The 19,500-nt window shown below is 50.9% G+C and overlaps 1 protein-coding gene and 1 pseudogene across 1 annotated transcript; one reads left to right on the top strand and one right to left on the bottom strand.

Moving 5' to 3' along the window:
• Window positions 1-3,232: 3,232 nt before the first annotated feature.
• Window positions 3,233-9,784, bottom strand: LOC139360195 (uncharacterized; annotated as a pseudogene).
• A 192-nt stretch (window positions 9,785-9,976) lies between these two features.
• LOC105495368 (ribosomal protein S16) lies at window positions 9,977-12,832 on the top strand. Its single transcript, XM_011764807.3, has 5 exons — window positions 9,977-10,128; window positions 10,266-10,367; window positions 12,290-12,386; window positions 12,482-12,529; window positions 12,629-12,832. The coding sequence occupies exons 1-5, from the start codon at window positions 10,081-10,083 to the stop codon at window positions 12,772-12,774; spliced, it is 441 nt and encodes a 146-aa protein (XP_011763109.1). The 5' UTR covers window positions 9,977-10,080; the 3' UTR covers window positions 12,775-12,832.
• Window positions 12,833-19,500: the final 6,668 nt, after the last annotated feature.

Below are 19,500 nucleotides of genomic sequence, written 5' to 3'. Positions count from 1 at the left end.
TGGGCAACAAATTGAGACCCCATGTATCCAATTTTTGTGTGGGTTTTTTTTTTAATGTGGTGTGGTGGCTTGTACCTGTGGTCCCTGCTACTCCAAAGGCTAAGGTAGGAGGATCACTTGAACCCAGGTTGAGGCTTCAGTGAGCTATGACTGCACCACTGCACTCCAGACTGGGTGATAGAGACCCTGTCTCTTAAAAAAAAAAAAAAATTAAAACAAATATTAAAAAATTAACCTGATAGGGGAAATTTTAAAAATCAGAAGCCTATGTCGGGCGCGGTGGCTCATGCCTGTAATCTCAGCATGTTGGGAGGCCGAGGCGGGCGGATTGCCTGAGGTCAAGAGTTCAAAACCAGTCCGGCCAACATGGTGAAACTCCGTCTCTACTAAAAATACAAAAAAGCCGTGCGTGGTGGCATGCGCCTGTAATTCTAACTACTCAGGAGGCTGAGGCAGGGGAATTGCTTGAACCAGGGAGGTGGAGGTTATAGTGAGCTGAGACCGTGCCACTGCACTCCAGCCTGGGTGACAAAGCAAGACTCTGTCTCAAAAAAAAAAAAAAAAATAGAAGCCTCAGGACATACTGGTAAAATTTCTCACATAAGTATGACACACCTGGATTCAATTTACCTAAGCTTAATATATACCTACTTAGTTACTGGGGATTGGGGTGCAGTTATGATGGAAGCAGGCAGTGAATATACCTGCAGGTGCGTGTTTCTCCCCAAAAGCACACACACCCCAATCCAGCAAAACCAAATTGAGTCCCAGATAGATTGGGGAGGGGCTGAGCACTCTATAGAAAGGTGTTTCCTCTTCCTTAAGCTTGGTTCTTTTAAATAGCAGTTCTTGAAAATAGGATTCTCGGCCAGGCCCGGTGGCTCACGCCTGTAATCCCAGCACTTTGGGAGACCAAGGCAGGCAGATCACCTGAGGTCAGGAGTTCAAGACCAGCCTGGCCAACATGGTAAAACCCTGTCTCTACTAAAAAAATACAAATAGTAGCCAGGTGGTGTGGTGGCACACACCTGTAATCCCAGCTACTCAGGAGGCTGAGGCAGGAGAATCTCTTGAACCCGGTAGGTGGAGGTTGCCGTGAACAAAGATGGCTTCAGCCTGGGCAACAGAGCAAGACTCCATCTCAAAAAAATAAAAAATAAAAAAAAAAAGAAGAAAAGAAAATAGGATTCTACAATAAAATCACTGCTGCCACTGCTGCAGAAAGGCATTCCCTGCAGAAAAGAGAGGGTACAGTCATTTCCCCCCTATGGAAGTTTCTTCCTTGGTGGCTCCACGGTTCTGAACTCAACTCTGGTAGCACATCACAATACTTCAGAAGATTTTAGAAAGAAAGAGTTGCCCTAAACTGGAAACATACAAAAATTAGGGCCGGGAGCGGTGGCTTACGCCAGTAATCCCAGCACTTTGAGAGGCCAAGGCGGGTGGATCACAAAGTCAGGAGTTCGAGACCAGCCTGGCCAACACGGTGAAACCCCATCTCTACTAAAAAGAAGCTGAGTGAAAGGAGATATCCAGCATGATTCCATTCATATGAAACTCCAGAGCAAGCAAAACCAATGCAGACAATGCAGATTAGTGGATGTCTGGGGCTGGAGAGGGAGATGGAAATTGACTGGGAAGGGAGATAAGGAATGCTTTGGGGTGATGGAAATGTGGCCATCCAGTCCGCTAGCCAGTGCACTCCAGCCCGGGTAACAGAGGAGACTCTGTCTCAAAAAAAACAAAAAAACAAAAAAAGGTCAGGTGTGGTGGCTCATGCCTATAATGCCAGCACTTTGGGAGGCTGAGGGGGGAGGATCACTTGAGCCCAGGAGTTTAACATTAGCTTGGTGTGGCTGGGTGTGGTGGCTCACGCCTGTAATCCCAGCACTTTGGGAGGCCGAGGCGGGTGGATCACGAGGTCAGGAGATAGAGACCATCCTGGTTAATACGGTGAAACCCCATCTCTACTAAAAATACAAGAAATTAGCCGGGCGTGTTGGCGGGCGCCTGTAGTCCCAGCTACTTGGGAGGCTGAGGCGGGCGGATCACGAGGTCAGGAGATAGAGACCATCCTGGTTAATACGGTGAAACCCCGTCTCTACTAAAAATACAAGAAATTAGCCGGGCGTGTTGGCGGGCACCTGTAGTCCCAGCTACTTGGGAGGCTGAGGCAGGAGAATGGCGTGAACCCGGGAGGCGGAGCTTGCAGTGAGCCGAGATGGGGCCGCTGCACTCCAGCCTAGGCGACAGACAGAGCGAGACTCCGCCTCAAAAAAAAAAAAAAGATTAGCCTGGGCAATAAAGGGTAACCCCATCTCTACAAAAAAATACAAAAATTAGCTGAGTATGGTGGCATGCACCTATAGCCCTAGCTACTTGGGGAGTTGAGGTGGGAGAGTCACTTGAGCCTGAGAGATCAAGCCTGCAATGAGTTTTGATCATGCCACTGCACTCCAGCCTGGGCGACAGAGTGTGACCCTGTCTCAAAAAAATATATGGATAGATGCCGAGTCCAGCCTGTGCGGCATAGCGAAACCCTGTCTCTAAATAACAATAATAATATAGATGCTCGGGCTCCACCAGAGACCAGTTATCAAATTATCTGGGCTGGGGTCTGGCCATCAGTATTACTTGAAAGTTTTCCAAGTGGTGGTCTGGGCGCGGTGGCTCACATCTGTAATCCCAGCACTTTGGGAGGCTGAGGCGGGCAGATCACAGGGTCAGGCGTTCGAGACCAAACTGACCAACATTGTGAAACCCCATCTTCACTAAAAATACAAAAATTAGCCAGGTGTAGTGGCGCATGCCAGTAATCCCAGTTACTCAGGACCGCGCCACTGCACTGTAGCCTGGACAACAGAGTAAGACTCTGCCTCAAAAAGAAAAAAAAAAAAAGCAGGCCGGGCGCGGTGGCTCACGCCTGTAATCCCAGCACTTTGGGAGGCCGAGGCGGGCGGATCATAAGGTCACGAGATCGAGACCACAGTGAAACCCCGTCTCTACTAAAAATACAAAAAAATTAGCTGGACGCGGTGGCGGGCGCCTGTAGTCCCAGCTACTTAGGAGGCTGAGGCAGGAGAATGGCGTGAACCCGGGAGGCGGAGCTTGCAGTGAGCCGAGATCGCGCCACTGCACTCCAGCCTGAGCGACAGAGCGAGACTCCGTCTCAGGAAAAAAAAAAAAAAAAAAAAAAAAGTTCTTCAAGTGGTAATTATCTGTAGCCAGGGATGTAGGGATGTGAGCCACAGGACCCTCCCTGTCCTCATAGGGATGAGGTTAGAGAACACCTGTGTACTTCTCTGTCCCTTCCTGGAAGAAGAGAGAAGAGGGAGTATCTAAAGGACAGTGAGAATGGGGGCAGGTGGGGCAAGAGCTCAGAGACTTAAGATCTTACCTTACTTTCCTCCTCCTTACCTCTTCCCCTTGGCTCATAGGGCTCCAGGTGGGGTCCTCTGGCCTAGAGGGAAGAAAAGGCTTAGGGTTTGGGAGTTGGAGCTGAAGACTATTCCCTCCCTCTCTCTACCCAGCCTCTCTGGGTGCACCTGGGAGCCCATGTCCTCCAAGGCTCAGGCTGTGGTAGGGTGCTGAGCACAAGCTCCCTGTAGTAACTCCAGGAGTTTGGCCAGAAAGAGGGGGACAGGTCTCTGGGGATGTCCTTCATAGGGCCGGCAACGGCCCTGGCTGGCCACTCACAGCTGGGACCCCAGAGGATCCAGCAGGTACTGTAGCTGCAACACAGCAGTTCCCACAGATGGTCCCTGCTCAGACCCAATCACAGATAGCTCCAACCTGAAGCAGCCTAGAGTCTCAGCAGGACACACAGTGGGGACAAAGTGGCCTGGTATCTATGGGTAAGGGCATAAGTCCAAGTCCCCACTCCCAAGGTTTCTTATCTGTGGCCTGGAACAAACCCCTTCACTTCTCTGGGCCTCAGTTTCCTCATTTGTAAGTAGGGCTCTGGATAATCCCAACCTTAAGGGCTGACACTATGCCACACTGTACTTATGTGCAAGTTAGAAGAAGATGCTCAGGGGGGAGGGGGGAGGGATTGCATTGGGAGTTATACCTGATGTAAATGACAAGTTGATGGGTGCTGACGAGTTGATGGGTGCAGCACAGCAACATGGCACAAGTATACATATGTAACAAACCTGCACGTTATGCACATGTACCCTAGAACTTAAAGTATAATAATAATAATAAAAAATAAATAAATAAATAAAATAAAATAAAATAAAAAACTACAGAAGTACAAAAAAAAAAAAAAAAGAAAAGAAAAAGACACTCAGCTGGGCACAGTGGCTCCTGCCTGTAATCCCAGCTCCTTGAGAGGCCAAGGCAGGAGGATCACTTAAGCCCAGGTGTCCAGACCAGCCTGGGCAACATAGTGACACCCCATATCTAAAAAAAAAAAGGTCGGGCATGGTGGCTCACACTTGTAATCCCAGCACTTTGGGAGGTCGAGGCAGGCGGATCATGAGATCAAGAGATTGAGATCATCCTGACCAACATGGTGAAAACCCGTCTCTACTAAAAATACAAAAATTAGCTGGGCATGGTGGTGCATGCCTGTAGTCCCAGCTACTCGGGAGGCTGAGGCAGGAGAATAGCTTGAACCCAGGACGCAGAGGTAGCAGCAAGCAGAGATTGCGCCACTGCACTCCAGCTTGGTGACAGAGCAAGACTCCGTCTCAAAAAAAAAAAAAAATTAGCCATTCATAATGTCACGTACATGTGGTCCCAGCTACTCTCGAGGCTGAGGTGGGAGGATTGGTTGAGTCTAAAAGGTCGAGACTGCAGTGAGCTGTGATTGTGCCACTGCACTCCAGCCTGGGGGACAGAGCAAGACCCTGTCTCAAAAAAACAGAAAAGAAAAAGACCTTCCTTAAGTTCCTTCTACCTTCTAAGGCTTGATTTTATCAGAACAAGATACTTTACTGCCATCTGCTGGAAACCGACAAATATGCAAATCTACAATGTCCAGGCTGTGAATACAGTACCGTCTTTGTAGATGTGGGATCCTTATGCAGTGTACAACGTTCACATCCATACATGGCGGTCGTGTCTATCTTATAGGATTGGTGTAAAGAGTAAATAAGCTAACATACTTAAAGCATTTAAACCAATATCTGGCACAGAGTAAGCACTATTTACATGTAGCTGTAGTCATCATTTGTTATTATATGCCTCCCTATTCTAGGTATTGGAGACAGCGGTGACCAAAATATATCTGTCGAGACTAGGGGCTGGGTCAGGAGACAGTCCCACTACCTCCTCCCTGCAACATATTCATATGGTCACACAGCTACCCTCACACATGGAGACCACTGAATTCTCTCAAAACCTCCAACTGCAGAAAGAAGCAAATACAGTACTCACCGGAGATCATCTGGGGTGTAGAGGGTGTCATCATTTTTGTTTCCCTACAATTCAGGGGTAAGGAGGAGAATCAGATCTTGGAGGGAAAGAGGCTGACCCTTCCTCAAACACACCCCCTACCACGCCCCGTCAATTGGCCCACCCCTGTCTGCTGGCTCTGTTTCCCACTCACTAGTATCTTCAGAGGGCTGCAAGGAAGTAAAAAGGCTCCCTGCAGCAGAGGGGCATTCCTAGGTCCCTCCAGGGCTGTACAAGCAGGAGGATGATCCACAGAAGCAACACCGGCACCTTGCTCACTCCCAGACATTCTCTGGTGCTTGACCTGGGGTTCTGGAAGACAGAGGTACAGGAAGGTGGAGCAGACTGGAGGACTGAAGTGGGTAAGGGGAACTCCCCCTCCACCTCCCCCCGCCGTCCTATCCCGATTGTTCCACCCAAGCCACAGATAATTCAGGGAGTGTGCCCATAGAGGCTGGGGAAAGATGGTGACCCCAAAGTCGGGAGGGCCTAGGTCACAGCGCTCCCTGACTCCCAAGCTCAGGGACGATACAAGACTTAGCAAGAGTGTGAAGATCAATCTGGAGAGACCAGAGAACCTGAACTCCCCTACCCAACGGGCCCTTAAGACAGTGCAGGCTAGGCCAATAGCCTTGGCTCACACCTGTAATCCCAGAACCTTGGGAGGCTGAGGTGAGCTTGAGGTCAGGAGTTCAAGACCAGCCTGCCCAGCATGGTGAAACCCTGTCTCTACTAAAAAATACAAAAATTAGTGGCCAGACACAGTGGCTCACACCTGTAATCCCAGCACTTTGGGAGGCCGAGGCAAGTGGATCACCTGAGGTCAGGAGTTCAAGACCAGCCTGCCCAGCATGGTGAAACCCTGTCTCTACTAAAAAATACAAAAATTAGCTGGGCATGGTGGTGCATGCCTGTAATCCCAGCTACTCGGGAGGCTGACACAGGAGAACTGCTTGAACTCAGGAAACAGAGGTTGCAGTGAGCTGAGATCAAGCCACTGCCCTCCAGTCTGGGCGACAGAGCGAGACTCCATCTCAAAAAAAAAAAAAAAAAATTGGCCAGGCACAGTGGCTCACGCTTATAATCCCAGCACTTTGGGAGGCCGAGGTGGGTGGATCATGAGGTCAGGAGATCAAGACCATCCTGGCTAAAACAGTGCAACTCGTCTCTACTAAAAATACAAAAAATTAGCTGGGCGTGGTGGTGGGTGCCTGTAGTCCCAGCTACTCCGGAGGCTGAGGCAGCAGAATAGCATGAACCCAGGAGGCAGAGCTTGCAGTGAGCCGAGATCGCGCCACTGCACTCCAGCCTGGGTGACAGAACGAGACTCTGTCTCAAAAAAAAAAAAAAAAAGGAAAAATTATTGGTCAAGTGTAGTAGCAGAGGCCCGTAATCTGGGCTACTCAGGAGGCTGAAGCAGAAGAATCTATAATCTCAGCTACTCCAGAATCTGAAGCAGGAGAATCGCTTGAACCAGGGAGGCGGAGGTTGCAGTGAGCTCAGATTGCACCACTGCACTCCAGCCTGGGTGACACAGCGAGACTCTATCTCAGGAAAAAAAAAAAAAAGACAGTACAGTTAGAGTGTGTGCATCCTCTCGTCTGCCTCTGTCTTCATTGGAAAACACCTGTGCTAGCCTTTATCTACGTCTAGGTGAATATTTGAGGTCTCAGCTCTCCTTTTTCATTTATTTAATTTTTGAGACAGAGTCTTGCTCTGTCACCCAGACTGGGGTGCAGTGGTGCCATCTCAGCTCACTGCAACCTCCACCTCCCGGGTTCAAGTGGTTCTCCTGCCTCAGCCTCCCTTGTAGCTGGGATACAGGTGCCTGCCACCATGCCCAGCTGATTTTTGTATTTTTAGTAGAGGCGCGGTTTCACCATGTTGACCAGTCTGGTCTTGAATCCTGGGCTTGAGTGATCCTCCCGTTTTGGCCTCCCAAAGTCCTGGGATTATAGATGTGAGTCACTGCACCTGGCCTCTGTCTCAAGTATTTTGGAAACTTCATGCCTGCCTTTATCTCTTTTGTCTGAGGGTTGGCCTCTCTGCCTCTAACTCTGTCACTGGGCTTGTTTTGGGGGTCAATCTCTTGACTGTCCTGGTCTCTCCCTTTTCTCTTCCTCTTCTCCCTTGGCCCTTTCATCTTTCTCTTCTTCTCCACGTGTGCCTACGTTTCTCTGGGCTGTCTCTGTGTCCCTCCAGGTCAGACTCTAGGGACTTCCTTCCTCCCTCCTCACAGCCCCTCTCCTGCCTCACTCTTTTAAAGCTGGACTCCAGGCTGGATTTTCCCTCTGGCCCCAGACCTGCCCTCCAGTGTCTCCCTGTCTCCACCCTCTTTGGCAAAGTGTGCCACCACGTCCTTTTGAACCTTGGATCCCAGACCCTGTACTGCCAGAGAAACTGAGGCAACTGTGGGCTCCCTGTAGCCCTGAGAGAGGAATCTCTGGGCTGGGGAGAATCTTTATAGGGAGAGAGGCAGGGACATCTGCTGGCAGCCAGAGGACAACCCAAACCTGGGGTTCCTCAGGTGGGGTTGGAGAATTCTGTGGGGAGGAGGCCTAAGTGGAGGGTGATTTGGGGGAGAGGAAAAAGATGACTGGGAGATTCTGGAGAAAGAGATTCTAGGGGCCGGGCGCGGTGGCTCATGCCTGTAATCCCAGCACTCTGGGAAGCTGAGATGAGTGAATCACTTGAGGTCAGGAGTTCGAGACCAGTCTGGCCAATATGGTGAAACCCCGTCTCTACTAAAACTACAAAAATTAGCCAGGCGTGGTGGTACATGCCTGTAATCTCAGCTACTCAAGAAGCTGAGGCACGAGAATCACTTTAACCTGGAAAGCAGAGGTTGCAGTGAACAGAGATCATGCCACTGCACTCCAGCCTGGGGGACAAAGCAGGACTCCGTCTCAAAAAAAAAAAAAAAAAAAAAAAAAGATTCGGCCGGACGCGGTGGCTTGTGGCTCACGCCTGTAATCCCAACACTCTGGGAGGCTGAGATGAGTGGATCACTTGAGGTCAGGAGTTCGAGACCAGTCTGGCCAATATGGTGAAACCCCGTCTCTACTAAAAATACAAAAATTAGCCAGGTGTGGTGGTGGATGCCTGTAATTCCAGCTACTCAGGAGGCTAAGGCAGGAGAATCTCTCGAACCCGGGAGGCGGAGGTTGCAGTGAGACGAGATCGCGCCACTGCACTCCACCCTGGGCAACAAGAGTGAAACTCTGTCTCAAAAAAAAAAAAAAAAAAAAAAAGGTGGGGGGAGATTCTAGGGTTGGGACACAGAAGAGGTGAATTATTGGGGGAGGGTCTCTGAGGAGAGGGGAATTCTAAGGGGAGTAAAACTCCAGGGAAGGCAGTTGCTGGGAAGAGGAGTCTCGGAAGGGAAATAAATTCAGGAGAAAGGTAGATTTTGAGGGACGGGTCTCTGAGAGAGAAGTTTTTGTGGATTTGCGGGGCGGGGTGTTCTGGGAAAGGGGGACTTTCTGGGAAAGGGGGATTTTCTGGGAAAGGGGGATTTGCCAGGAAAGGGAGATTCTGGAGGAGGGAGATTCCAGAGGTACTGGGTCCTGACAAAAGGAAGATTCTGGCAAGGGTGACTGAGGGGACGAGGACCGAATGGAGGGAGATTCAGAGAAAAGGGGGGTCTAAGTTGAGCGCTCTTAAGAGGAACATTTGGGGTTGGCCTTCTGAGAGAAGGATGGGAAACATTCTGGGAAGAGGAGACTGAAAAAGGAAGAAAATTCTGGTGAAAAGGAGATTCTGAGGGGAGGGGGCTCTAAGGGGGAAAGGATTCTGGAGAGGATCCCCAAGGAGGGGGATTCTAGGGAGGACAGGATTCTGGAAGTCCTGAATCTGAGAATCCAGCCAGATTTCTTGCAGTAGATTCCAGAGGGAAGATTCTGATGCGGGGGATTCGGGGAAGAGTCCAGAGGGGAGAAAGCTAACAGGTAGTGGGAGGGTGGGAACAGATTTAAAGAAGGGACGAAGGGAGATGATGATGATGATGATGATTATTATTATTTTTATTTTTTTTTTTTTTTGAGACGGAGTCTCGCTCTGTCGCCCAGGCTGGAGTGCAGTGGCGCGATCTCGGCTCACTGCAAGCTCCGCCTCCCGGGTTCACGCCATTCTCCTGCCTCAGCCTCCCGAGTAGCTGGGACTACAGGCGCCCACAACCGCGCCCGGCTAATTTTTTGTATTTTTAGTAGAGACGGGGTTTCACCGTGGTCTCGATCTCCTGACCTTGTGATCCGCCCGCCTCGGCCTCCCAAAGCGCTGGGATTACAGGCGTGAGCCACCGCGCCCGGCACGAAGGGAGATTATTAGAGCCAGAACGCAAAGGAGAGCTGCGGCAATCGACAACTACCGAAGACGCGAAGCACATTCACGAAGCGTTCTCTTCAATCCGCACACTACACTCCCACGACCCGCCCCTTCCGCCCACAGAGCCCGCCACTTCCGCCTCACAGGGCACGCCCGCTCTGTGCTCCTAAGGGCCTTCCCGCGGCTGATCAGACGCCCCGCCCCTTAGCCGCAACAGAAGCCGTAAAGCTCTCTCCCGTCGCGACGCAGCGCTCAAGGCGCCTGCGCAGACCCTGAAAAGCGGCCAGGGTGGCCCCGAGCTTCCCTTTTCCGGTTGCAGCGCCGCGCGGTTAGGTTCTCTCGTTCAGGCTCGTAGCCATGCCGTCCAAGGGCCCGCTGCAGTCGGTGCAGGTCTTCGGACGCAAGGTGAGCTAGACGCCGGATGGGAAGGGGAGGGGAAGGAGAAGGTCAGGGTCTGGGAGAGGACGGTGGGCAGGAAAACAGGGGGCAACATGGGAGCTGGAGCCCGAGCTCACGGGGCCACTCTCTCTTGTATCCCACAGAAGACAGCCACAGCGGTGGCGCACTGCAAACGCGGCAATGGTCTCATCAAGGTGAACGGGCGGCCCCTGGAGATGATTGAGCCGCGCACGCTACAATACAAGGTGCTGGCATCGGGCACCGGCGTTGGGTGGATGGAGGACTCTTGGAGATATAGTAGCCCGTGAAAGCTGAGGGGGCTGGTATCAGCAGCGGGATGTTTAGAAGTTGTATTGGTTGTAGAAAAGTGGGGTATTTGGCAATAGAGCCGGGCTTGAGGTTCAGAAGATGTAAAAGCTGAGATGGGGGTGTTGAAGATTAAGGGGTTGCTTTGAAAACTGGAATGTTAGGAAGTTCATCTAACTGGGATGCGGGGGGACCCAAAGGGTGGAGGAACACCAGTTTCATAGCTTTATTTTCACGAAGATCAATGTTTTGATCCTGATAAATCCCAAGCGTCTAAAGCAGCGTTTAGACATTGTAAGTGCTCAGTAAGTATTGAAATAACTTGAATTTGGGTCTGATTATTTTTTATTCTATTTATTTATTTGTTTTGAGAGGGAGTCTCGCTCTGTCGCCCAGGCTGGAGAGTGCAGTGGCACGATCTCGGATCGCTGCAACCTCCACCCTCCGGGTTCAAGCAATTCTCTTGCCTCAGCCTCCTGGGTGACTGGGACTATAGGCGCACACCACCACGGCCGGCTAATTTTTGTATTTTCAGGAGAGACGTGGTTTCACCATGTCGGCCAGGCTGGTCTAGAACTCCTGACCAGCCTGGTGAGCCGCGCGGCCGAATTTGGGTCTGTTTAAATGCTTGCTTGTGAAAGGGGTTCTTCTGTTCCCTGTTTGGGACTCTCAGTTTCTTTGGCTCAGAATGGAAAGAAACCAGAGTCTGATTTCTGCCCCTTCTGAAGTTTACTACTTTTAAAAGGAAGAATATGTACATTGCAGGGTCAGTTAAAAAAAAATTTTGTTTTTAGATATGAGGTTCTTTTTTTAAGAACAGTATCTTGCTGTCACTCTCCCTGGAATGCAGTAGCACAATCCTAATGAACTTCAGCCTTGAATTCCTGAGTTGAAGATCCTTCCACCTCAGGCTCTCGGTTGCCAAGACTACAGGCACATCACCATGCCTGGCTCATTTCAGAAATTTTTTTTTGTAGACATGGTGTCTCACTTTGTTGCCCAGGCTGGTCCTTGATCTCAGGTGATCCTTCTGCCTGGACTGGGATTACAGATGTGATCACCATGCCTGGCCTTGAATTTAATAAAAATTCTGAGATTCCTTTGTATAGCAGATGTTGAATGTTATTATTGGCTGTCACTTTATTTGAAGGATTTGTATGTGTACCCTCTGTTGAGTTTTGGGGACATAGCAGTAATCCAGATTACTTCAGGTCTTCCTTGATGGACCTGCCAGCCTAGCTGGGGAGAAGGACTGGGCCTAATACCAGAAGCTGATCCAAAGTGGTCAGAACTGGGGAAGGAGACCTGTGAGCTGAAAGCAGGTAGAGAAAGTATCCAGACAGAGGCACTGGTAAAAGACCTAGAGCTAGCTGGGAAAGGTCTAGGGACAGGGGCAGGTTGTATTGTATTGTAATTCTGGAAATCCGTGAGGCTCAAAGAAAAGGCAGAGAGCTCAGGTGGGAAATAGAAAAGGCACCTGAACAGTCCAGGGGATGGCTTTCGACTGTTTGCAACACCCTTGGGAGTTTCAGAAGCCACTGGTATGCTGCTTACTGTTCAGCCTTCTAAGAACCAGTCTTAGAGATAGGGTGTTTGAGGTCCGGTGAGGTACACAAGTAGGAGGGAGCCCAGATCTTGTTCCCTTTACCTTGCCTATGTTTCTTGCCACTTCAGCAGTCTCATAATCTGGCTTCTTTTACTTTTCTCTGTAGGGGGGCTCGGAGTGACACCCTGAGCCCCATCCACTAGTACTTTGAGGCCAGTGGTGGCAGAAGCCACAGAGACAAGGAGAAGCCCAGTGAGATGACCAAGTTGCCCAGCATGTAACTGAAATCCCTGTTCATTCCCCCTGTTCCTTTAGCTGCTGGAGCCAGTTCTGCTTCTCGGCAAGGAGCGATTTGCTGGTGTGGACATCCGTGTCCGTGTGAAGGGTGGTGGTCACGTGGCCCAGATTTATGGTGAGTCCCAGGAACTGGGCGCATAGGGGAGGTGGCTCTGGGAGGGAGGCCTTCACAGAACTCCTGTATCCTTTATATGTGTGTCTTCCTCACAGCTATCCGTCAGTCCATCTCCAAAGCCCTGGTGGCCTATTACCAGAAATGTGAGTGAGCATGGGTCATTCCCATGAGGTAGGTGGGTGTGTGGGGATCACGTCAAGGACTCTGATTATCTAAATCTTCGTCCCTACTCTTCTTGCCAGATGTGGATGAGGCTTCCAAGAAGGAGATCAAAGACATCCTCATCCAGTATGACCGGACCCTGCTGGTAGCTGATCCTCGTCGCTGCGAGTCCAAAAAGTTTGGAGGCCCTGGTGCCCGTGCTCGCTACCAGAAATCCTACCGATAAGCCCATCATGACTATCAAAATTCATCTGTATAATAAACAGTTTTTGAGGGATTTTAAAGTTTCAAGAACTGTGCGTGGCCTTATGTGTTGGTATCGGATGTTTAACCAGACAGAAATCAGTAAACATCCTCGACCTTTTGCCAGTCTGGATTTTAGCCCTCCCCGGAAGTGGTCACACTGGGCTTGGTGTGGATGGGTGGAGGCAGAAGGCAGGGGGTCTCTGTCTCTATACCTCCCGTGGAGTCCAGTGTGCAGGCACAACTGAGATGGGAGTGGTTTGGGCCATTGGTGGCTGCAGACCTTGGTGGATATATGGCTCATCCTTGTGGGGGCTCATCCTTGTGGGTGTCTATTTTTTCAATCCCGGCCTCCCAAATATTTTTTTTTTTTTTTTTTTGAGACGGAGTCTGGCTCTGTCGCCCGGGCTGGAGTGCAGTGGCCGGATCTCAGCTCACTGCAAGCTCCGCCCCCCGGGTTCCCGCCATTCTCCTGACTCAGCCTCCCGAGTAGCTGGGACTACAGGCGCCGCCACCACGCCCGGCTAGTTTTTTGTATTTTTTTTTAGTAGAGACGGGGTTTCACCGTGTTCGCCAGGATGGTCTCGATCTCCTAACCTCGTGATCCGCCCGTCTCGGCCTCCCACAGTGCTGGGATTACAGGCTTGAGCCACTGCGCCCGGCCCCAAATATCTTGGATTACAGGTATCCATGGGTTTCACTATATTTGGTCAGGCTGGTCTCAAACTCCTGACCTCAAGTGATCCACCTTCCTGGGCCTCCCAAAGTGCTGGAATTATAGGCAAGAGCCAACATGCCCAGCTGAATTTTTGTTTTTGTAGACAGGTCTCACTGTGTTGCTCAGGCCTGGTCATCTGAGCTCAGGCAGTCCTGCTGCCTCAGCTTCCCAATGTATCCCCAAGTTACAGGTACAAGCTACCATGCCTAGCCAATGATCTTTAATACAAAGGAAACAAGGAGAGCCCAGTGGGGTGGCTCACAACTGTAATCCCTCTGAGAGGCCAAGGCTGGTGGATCACCACAAGGTCAGGAGTTTGAGACCAGCCTGGCCAAGGTGGTAAAACCCCATCTCTATTAGAAATACAAAGATTCGCTGGGTGTGGTGGTGGATGCCTGTAATCCAGCTACTTGGGAGGCTGATTCAGAGAATTGCTTAAACAGGTGCCTGCCACCATGCCCAGCTAATTTTTTTGTATTTTTTTAGTAGAGTCAGGGTTTCACCATATTGGCAAGGCTGGTCTCAAATTCCTGACCTCAGGTGATCCGCCCGCCTCGGCCTCCCGAAAGTAGTGGGATTACAGGCATGAGCCACCGTGCTGGGCTGGCAGCTTTCTCTATGGGGATCTAGGGACTTGGTCTGTTGATGACTACTGTGTAATAAGAGGCAGCATACAGTGAGTTCTCAGCTGCTACCACGAGTCCACTGTACCAGGCTACAGGGATCATAGAACATTTCTGTCACTGCACAAAGTTCTGGGGAACAGCACTGGTAAACAGGGAACATATAGAAGTAAAAAGTTGCTTGTAGACAAAGTCACCTTTAGGTTTTCTCATTTTGTAGAACAGGAAAGTAGAACCAGGAAGTTGCTTGCCCAAGGACACAGTAAAAAGTCAAAGTGGCTTTTTTTTTTTTTTGAAACGGAGTCTCGCTCTGTTGCCAGGCTGGAGTAGTGAGATCTTGGCTTACTGCAACCTCCACCTCCCTGGTTCAAGCGATTCTCCCTCAGCCTCCTGAGTAGCTGGGACTACAGGCATGTGCCACCATGCCCAGCGAATTTTTGTATTTTTAGTAGAGATGGGGTTCCACCATGTTGGCCAGGATGGTCTCAATCTCTTGACCTTGTGATCTGCCCACCTCGGCTTCCCAAAGTGTTGGGATTACAGACATGAACCACCGTGCAGGCCAGTTTTTGTGTTTTGTGTTTTGTTTTTTTTGAGACAGTCTCCCTCACCAAGGCTGCCCAGATTGGGATGCGGTGGTGCCATCTTGGCTCACTGCAACCTCTGCCTCCTGGGTTCAAGTGACTCTCCTGCCTCAACCTCCCGAGTAGCGGGGACTACAGGCACATGCCACTGCACCCGGCTAATTTTTGTATTTTTAGTAGAGATGGAGTTTCACTATGTTGGTTTATCCGTGTTGGCTAGGCTGGTCTCTAACTCCTGACCTTGGGATCTGACCACCTTGGCCTCCCAAAATGCTGGGATTACAGGTGTCAGCCACTGCGCCCAGCCTAATTTTTGTATTTTTAGTAGAGATGAGGTTTCACTATGTTGGTTTCTCCATGTTGGCTAGGCTGATCTCTAACTCCTGACTTTGGGATCTGACCGCCTTGGCCTCCTGAAGTGCTGGGATTACAGGTGTCAGCCACCGGGCCCGGCCTAATTTTTGTATTTTTAGTAGAGATGGGGTTTCACTATGTTGGTAAGGCTGGTCTCAAACTCCTATCTTCAAGTGATCCTCCCGCCTCAGCTCCGCCTCAGCCTCCCAAAGTGCTGGGATTACAGGCATGAGCTACCATGCCAGGCCCAAAGTGGCATTTTGGACAGGTAACTGGGCTGTAGAAGAGCCCAGGTTCTTTTTTTCTTCATTTTTTTATTTATTTTTATTTTTTTGAGATGGAGTTTTGCTCTTGTCGCCCAGGCCGGAGTATAATGGCGTGATCTCAGCTCACTGCAACCTCCGCCTCCCAGGTTCAAGCAATTCTCCTGCCTCAGCCCTCCCGTGTAGCCGGGACTACAAGCGAGCACCACCACGCCTGACTGATTTTTGTATTTTTAGTAGAGACAAGGGTTTCACTATGGTATCCAGGCTGGTCTTGAACTCCTGACCTCAAGTGATCCTCCTGCCTTGGCCTCTCAAAGTGCTGGGATTAACAGGCGTGAGCCACCACGCCCGACCTGGAGCCCAGGTTCTTTTTTTTTTTTTTTTTTGAGACGGAGTCTCGCTCTGTCGCCCAGGCTGGAGTGCGGTGGCCAGATCTCAGCTCACTGCAAGCTCCGCCTCCCACGTTTACACCATTCTCCTGCCTCAGCCTCCCGAGTAGCTGGGACTACAGGCGCCCGCCACCTCGCCCGGCTAGTTTTTGGTATTTTTTAGTAGAGACGGGGTTTCACTGTGCTAGCCAGGATGGTCTCGATCTCCGGAGCCCAGGTTCTTGACTACCAGTTTAGGTTGTCACAAATCTGCTCAAGAGGCCCCATCTCTACCCTGTGGCCCCTCAATATGAGGAGCTAAGGAGTCAGGGTGGCCGCTTGTGGGAAAAGCACAGAAGGCTGTGGGACTCAGGTGGTGCCTGACAGCCTGGAGGAGTCACGTGGGCTCCTTGAGGGAGAGAACATGGGAACCAGGGGCTGCTGGCCGGTAGGAAGAGTAGTCAGGGAGACCATGTCTGTGGTGAGTTATTTTTTTATTTTTTTATTTTTTGAGACGGAGTCTCGCTCTGTCACCCAGGCTGGAGTGCAGTGGCCGGATGTCAGCTCACTGCAAGCTCCGCCTCCCTGATTTACGCCATTCTGCCTCAGCCTCCCGAGTAGCTGGGACTACAGGCGCCCGCAGCCTCGCCCAGCTAGTTTTTTTGGTAATTTTTAGTAGAGACGGGGTTTCACTGTGTTATCCAGGATGGTCTCAATCTCCTGACCTCGTGATCCGCCCGTCTCGGCCTCCCAAAGTGCTGGGATTACAGTGTGGTGAGTTATTTTCGGGTGCCTATCACCTCAACTTGTTCATTCGCTTCCCTTGAACACCTGTGGCGGGCCATGTGCTCATCATGGGCCACTGAGGGACCACAGCCCTCTTCCCCCTCCCAAGGAGTCACAGATGACGCAAGGGTTGCTGCCGGTGCTGGAAGAGGAGTTGGGCTTCAAAGCACAGTGCATCCTCAGCGTCTTGGATAGGTGCTCGGAAATGGACTTAAGCAAAACAAAGCAGATCCTGTAATAACAGTCCTTTAAACAAATTGGTTTCCTTATACGTCCTTTCGCTTAAGGTCACAGTTTCCAAGAATCTATTGATGACGTTAAGTGAGAGCTTAGCTGAGTGGCTAATGACTCATAGGAAGCTAGTGAACTTCATTGTTTGGGGAGCGCAGCAATCTCTACTTCCTAGTTCCAGCCTCTGCAGGCAATAGGGAGGTCCCGCACTTAAATGCTCAGGGGGAACGTTTAACAACTCGAGATTTTTTGTCCTGTTGCTCATTTTCTATGTACCTGCCCTAGTCGATACAGTAGCCAGTGCTCAGAAGCTATGTATGGCTACTAAGGGGGGGCTGCACAAATTAGAACATTTCCATCATCCAGGAAGGTTGTATGGGACAGCACTGACACAGGATACGTAAAAGGAGTGGGGGGCTGGGCCCGGTCGCTCACGTCTGTAATTCCAGCACTTTGGGAGGCCAAGGCAGGTGGATTACCTGAGGTCAGGAGTTCGAGATCAGCCTTGCCAACATGGCGAAACCTGGTCTCTACTAAAAATTACAAAGAAAAAAAAGCCGGGCGTGGTGGCGGGTGCCTGTAGTCCCAGCTACTCTGGAGGCTGAGGCAGGAGAATCGCTTGAATCCAGGAGGTAGATGTTGCAGTGAGCCGACATTGCGCCACTGCAGTCCAGCTCTGGGTGACAGAGTAAGACTCCTCCTCAAAAAAAAGAAAAAGAAAGAAAGGAAAGGAAAGGAGTGGGGTTCATGGAGCATCGGGTTGTTGGAGGTGTCCACATCCCTGAGAGATTGGTGATACAGGATGAGAAAGCTACCCTAGGGGCAAAATGTTTTGCAGCTCGCCAAGTTTTGCATTGCAGCCAGAGTTAACTCGGGTTAACTAGGTTTAGCTGGCATTGACCTAAATGTCCCGGAGAGGACAGCGGGCACCATTCTTATCCTTTCGGAGCCTGATTTAGCTGTAGCTCTGATGCGGACTGGCCTCGGAACCAAGGTAGGCCAGCAGGAAAGGTATTCCTGAGGAGGTGATGGAGCTGGGGCCGAGAAGCAGCAGTAGGAGTTGGGCGGGAGGGAGGAATGGAATTCACAGACACCAGGAGGAGGGGCGGAGGCAAGCCTGGCACCCATGGTTTTCCCGGGGGGTCCAGAGACCCCCTTATTGAGGCTCCTGGCTCTTTCCCAGAGGCACAGCTGGGACACATCTGGACTGGAAAGGGGCTTGCCTCTCCTTCCCAGCTCCAGGCCTTGGAGTAGACAGGCCCCTTCTCCCTCCCTGCCTCCTCGAATACCGGGAATTCCGACGCCGCTGGAAGCCCAAGCCAGGCTGAGAACTTCCTTCAGCCGGGAATGTGCAGCTGGGGCGGAGGAGGGGAGCATCGGCTGCTGCGGTCCTGACCTTGGGGAGGCTGCAGTGGAGTGGATCATTCCAGGCTAAGGAGTTCACCTCTGTCGCCCCAGGGCCCCCAGGACACAGCCCCGGCCCTGGTGTACAGTAGCCAGTCAATAAACAGTAAGTGAGCAGAAGCCAGCAGCTAATATTTATTGAGCCAGGCCCTGTGCTGGCAACTGTACTCAGCTAATTATCAGAATCCCCTGAGGCGTGCACAGCACCAGGCCACAAGCCTCATGCTGGCAAGGCAGTGTTCTCTCTTGTATCCCCACTGGCAAGAACAGCACCTGGCACAGGACAGGCACATTTATGGATATTTTATTTGTTTGTTTTTATTTATTTTTTTTGAGACGGAGTCTTGCTCTGTCGCCCAGGCTGGAGTGCAGTGGCCGGATCTCAGCTCACTGCAAGCTCCGCCTCCCGGGTTTACGCCATTCTCCTGCCTCAGCCTCCCGAGTAGCTGGGACTACAGGCGCTCGCCACCTCGCCCGGCTAGTTTTTTGTATTTTTTTTTTAGTAGAGACGGGGTTTCACCGTGTTAGCCAGGATGGTCTCGATCTCCTGACCTCGTGATCCGCCCGTCTCGGCCTCCCAAAGTGCTGGGATTACAGGCTTGAGCCACCGCGCCCGGCCTGTTTTATTTTTTTGAGACAGAGTTTTGCTTGTCTCCCAGGCTGGAGTCTAGTGGCGCAATCTCAGTTCACTGCAACCTCCACCTCCCAGGTTCAAGTGATTCTCCTGCCTCAGCCTCATGAGTAGCTGGGATTACAGGCGCCTACCACACCTGGCTTTTTGTATTTTTAGTAGAGACGGGATTTCACTATGTTGGCCAGGCTGGTGTGGTCTCAAACTCCTCACCTCAAGTGATCCACCTGCCTCGGCCTCACAAACTGTTGGGATTACAGGCATAAGCCACCGCACCTGGCCAGGACAAGGAAATTTAATGGTAGACTTGAGCAAAGCTGTGTGGATTCAAGTTTCAGTGCTGCACCTTCCTAGCTGTGTGACTAGGCAAATCCCTTAGCCTCTCTGTGCCTGCCTCAATTTCCTCACTGAGGCAGGCACAGACTGAGGATTAAAAAATATGCTTACTTGCATATTAGGGATGTTATGAGGACAGTGAACGAGCTTATATAAAGTGGCTGTAATGCTCATAGTATGTGCTTAGTATCCAGTAAATTGCAGCTTATTTGCTGTTAACTGATTGCTGAAAATTCAGATTCCTGGGCAGAGTGTGGTGGCTCATGCCTGTAATCCCAGCACTTTGGGAGGCCAAGGCAGGCGGATCATCTGAGGTCGAGTTCAAGACCACTATGTTCCAAGACCACTATGGCCTGGCCAATATGGCGAAACCCCGTCTCTACTACAAAATACAAAAATTAGCTGGGC

This window comes from Macaca nemestrina, chromosome 20 (genome assembly GCF_043159975.1).
Source record: "Macaca nemestrina isolate mMacNem1 chromosome 20, mMacNem.hap1, whole genome shotgun sequence".
Classification (NCBI taxonomy): domain Eukaryota; kingdom Metazoa; phylum Chordata; class Mammalia; order Primates; family Cercopithecidae; genus Macaca; species Macaca nemestrina.
The sequence above is the reverse complement of the archived record's forward strand: the minus strand, read 5'-3'. Positions and strand labels throughout refer to the sequence as shown.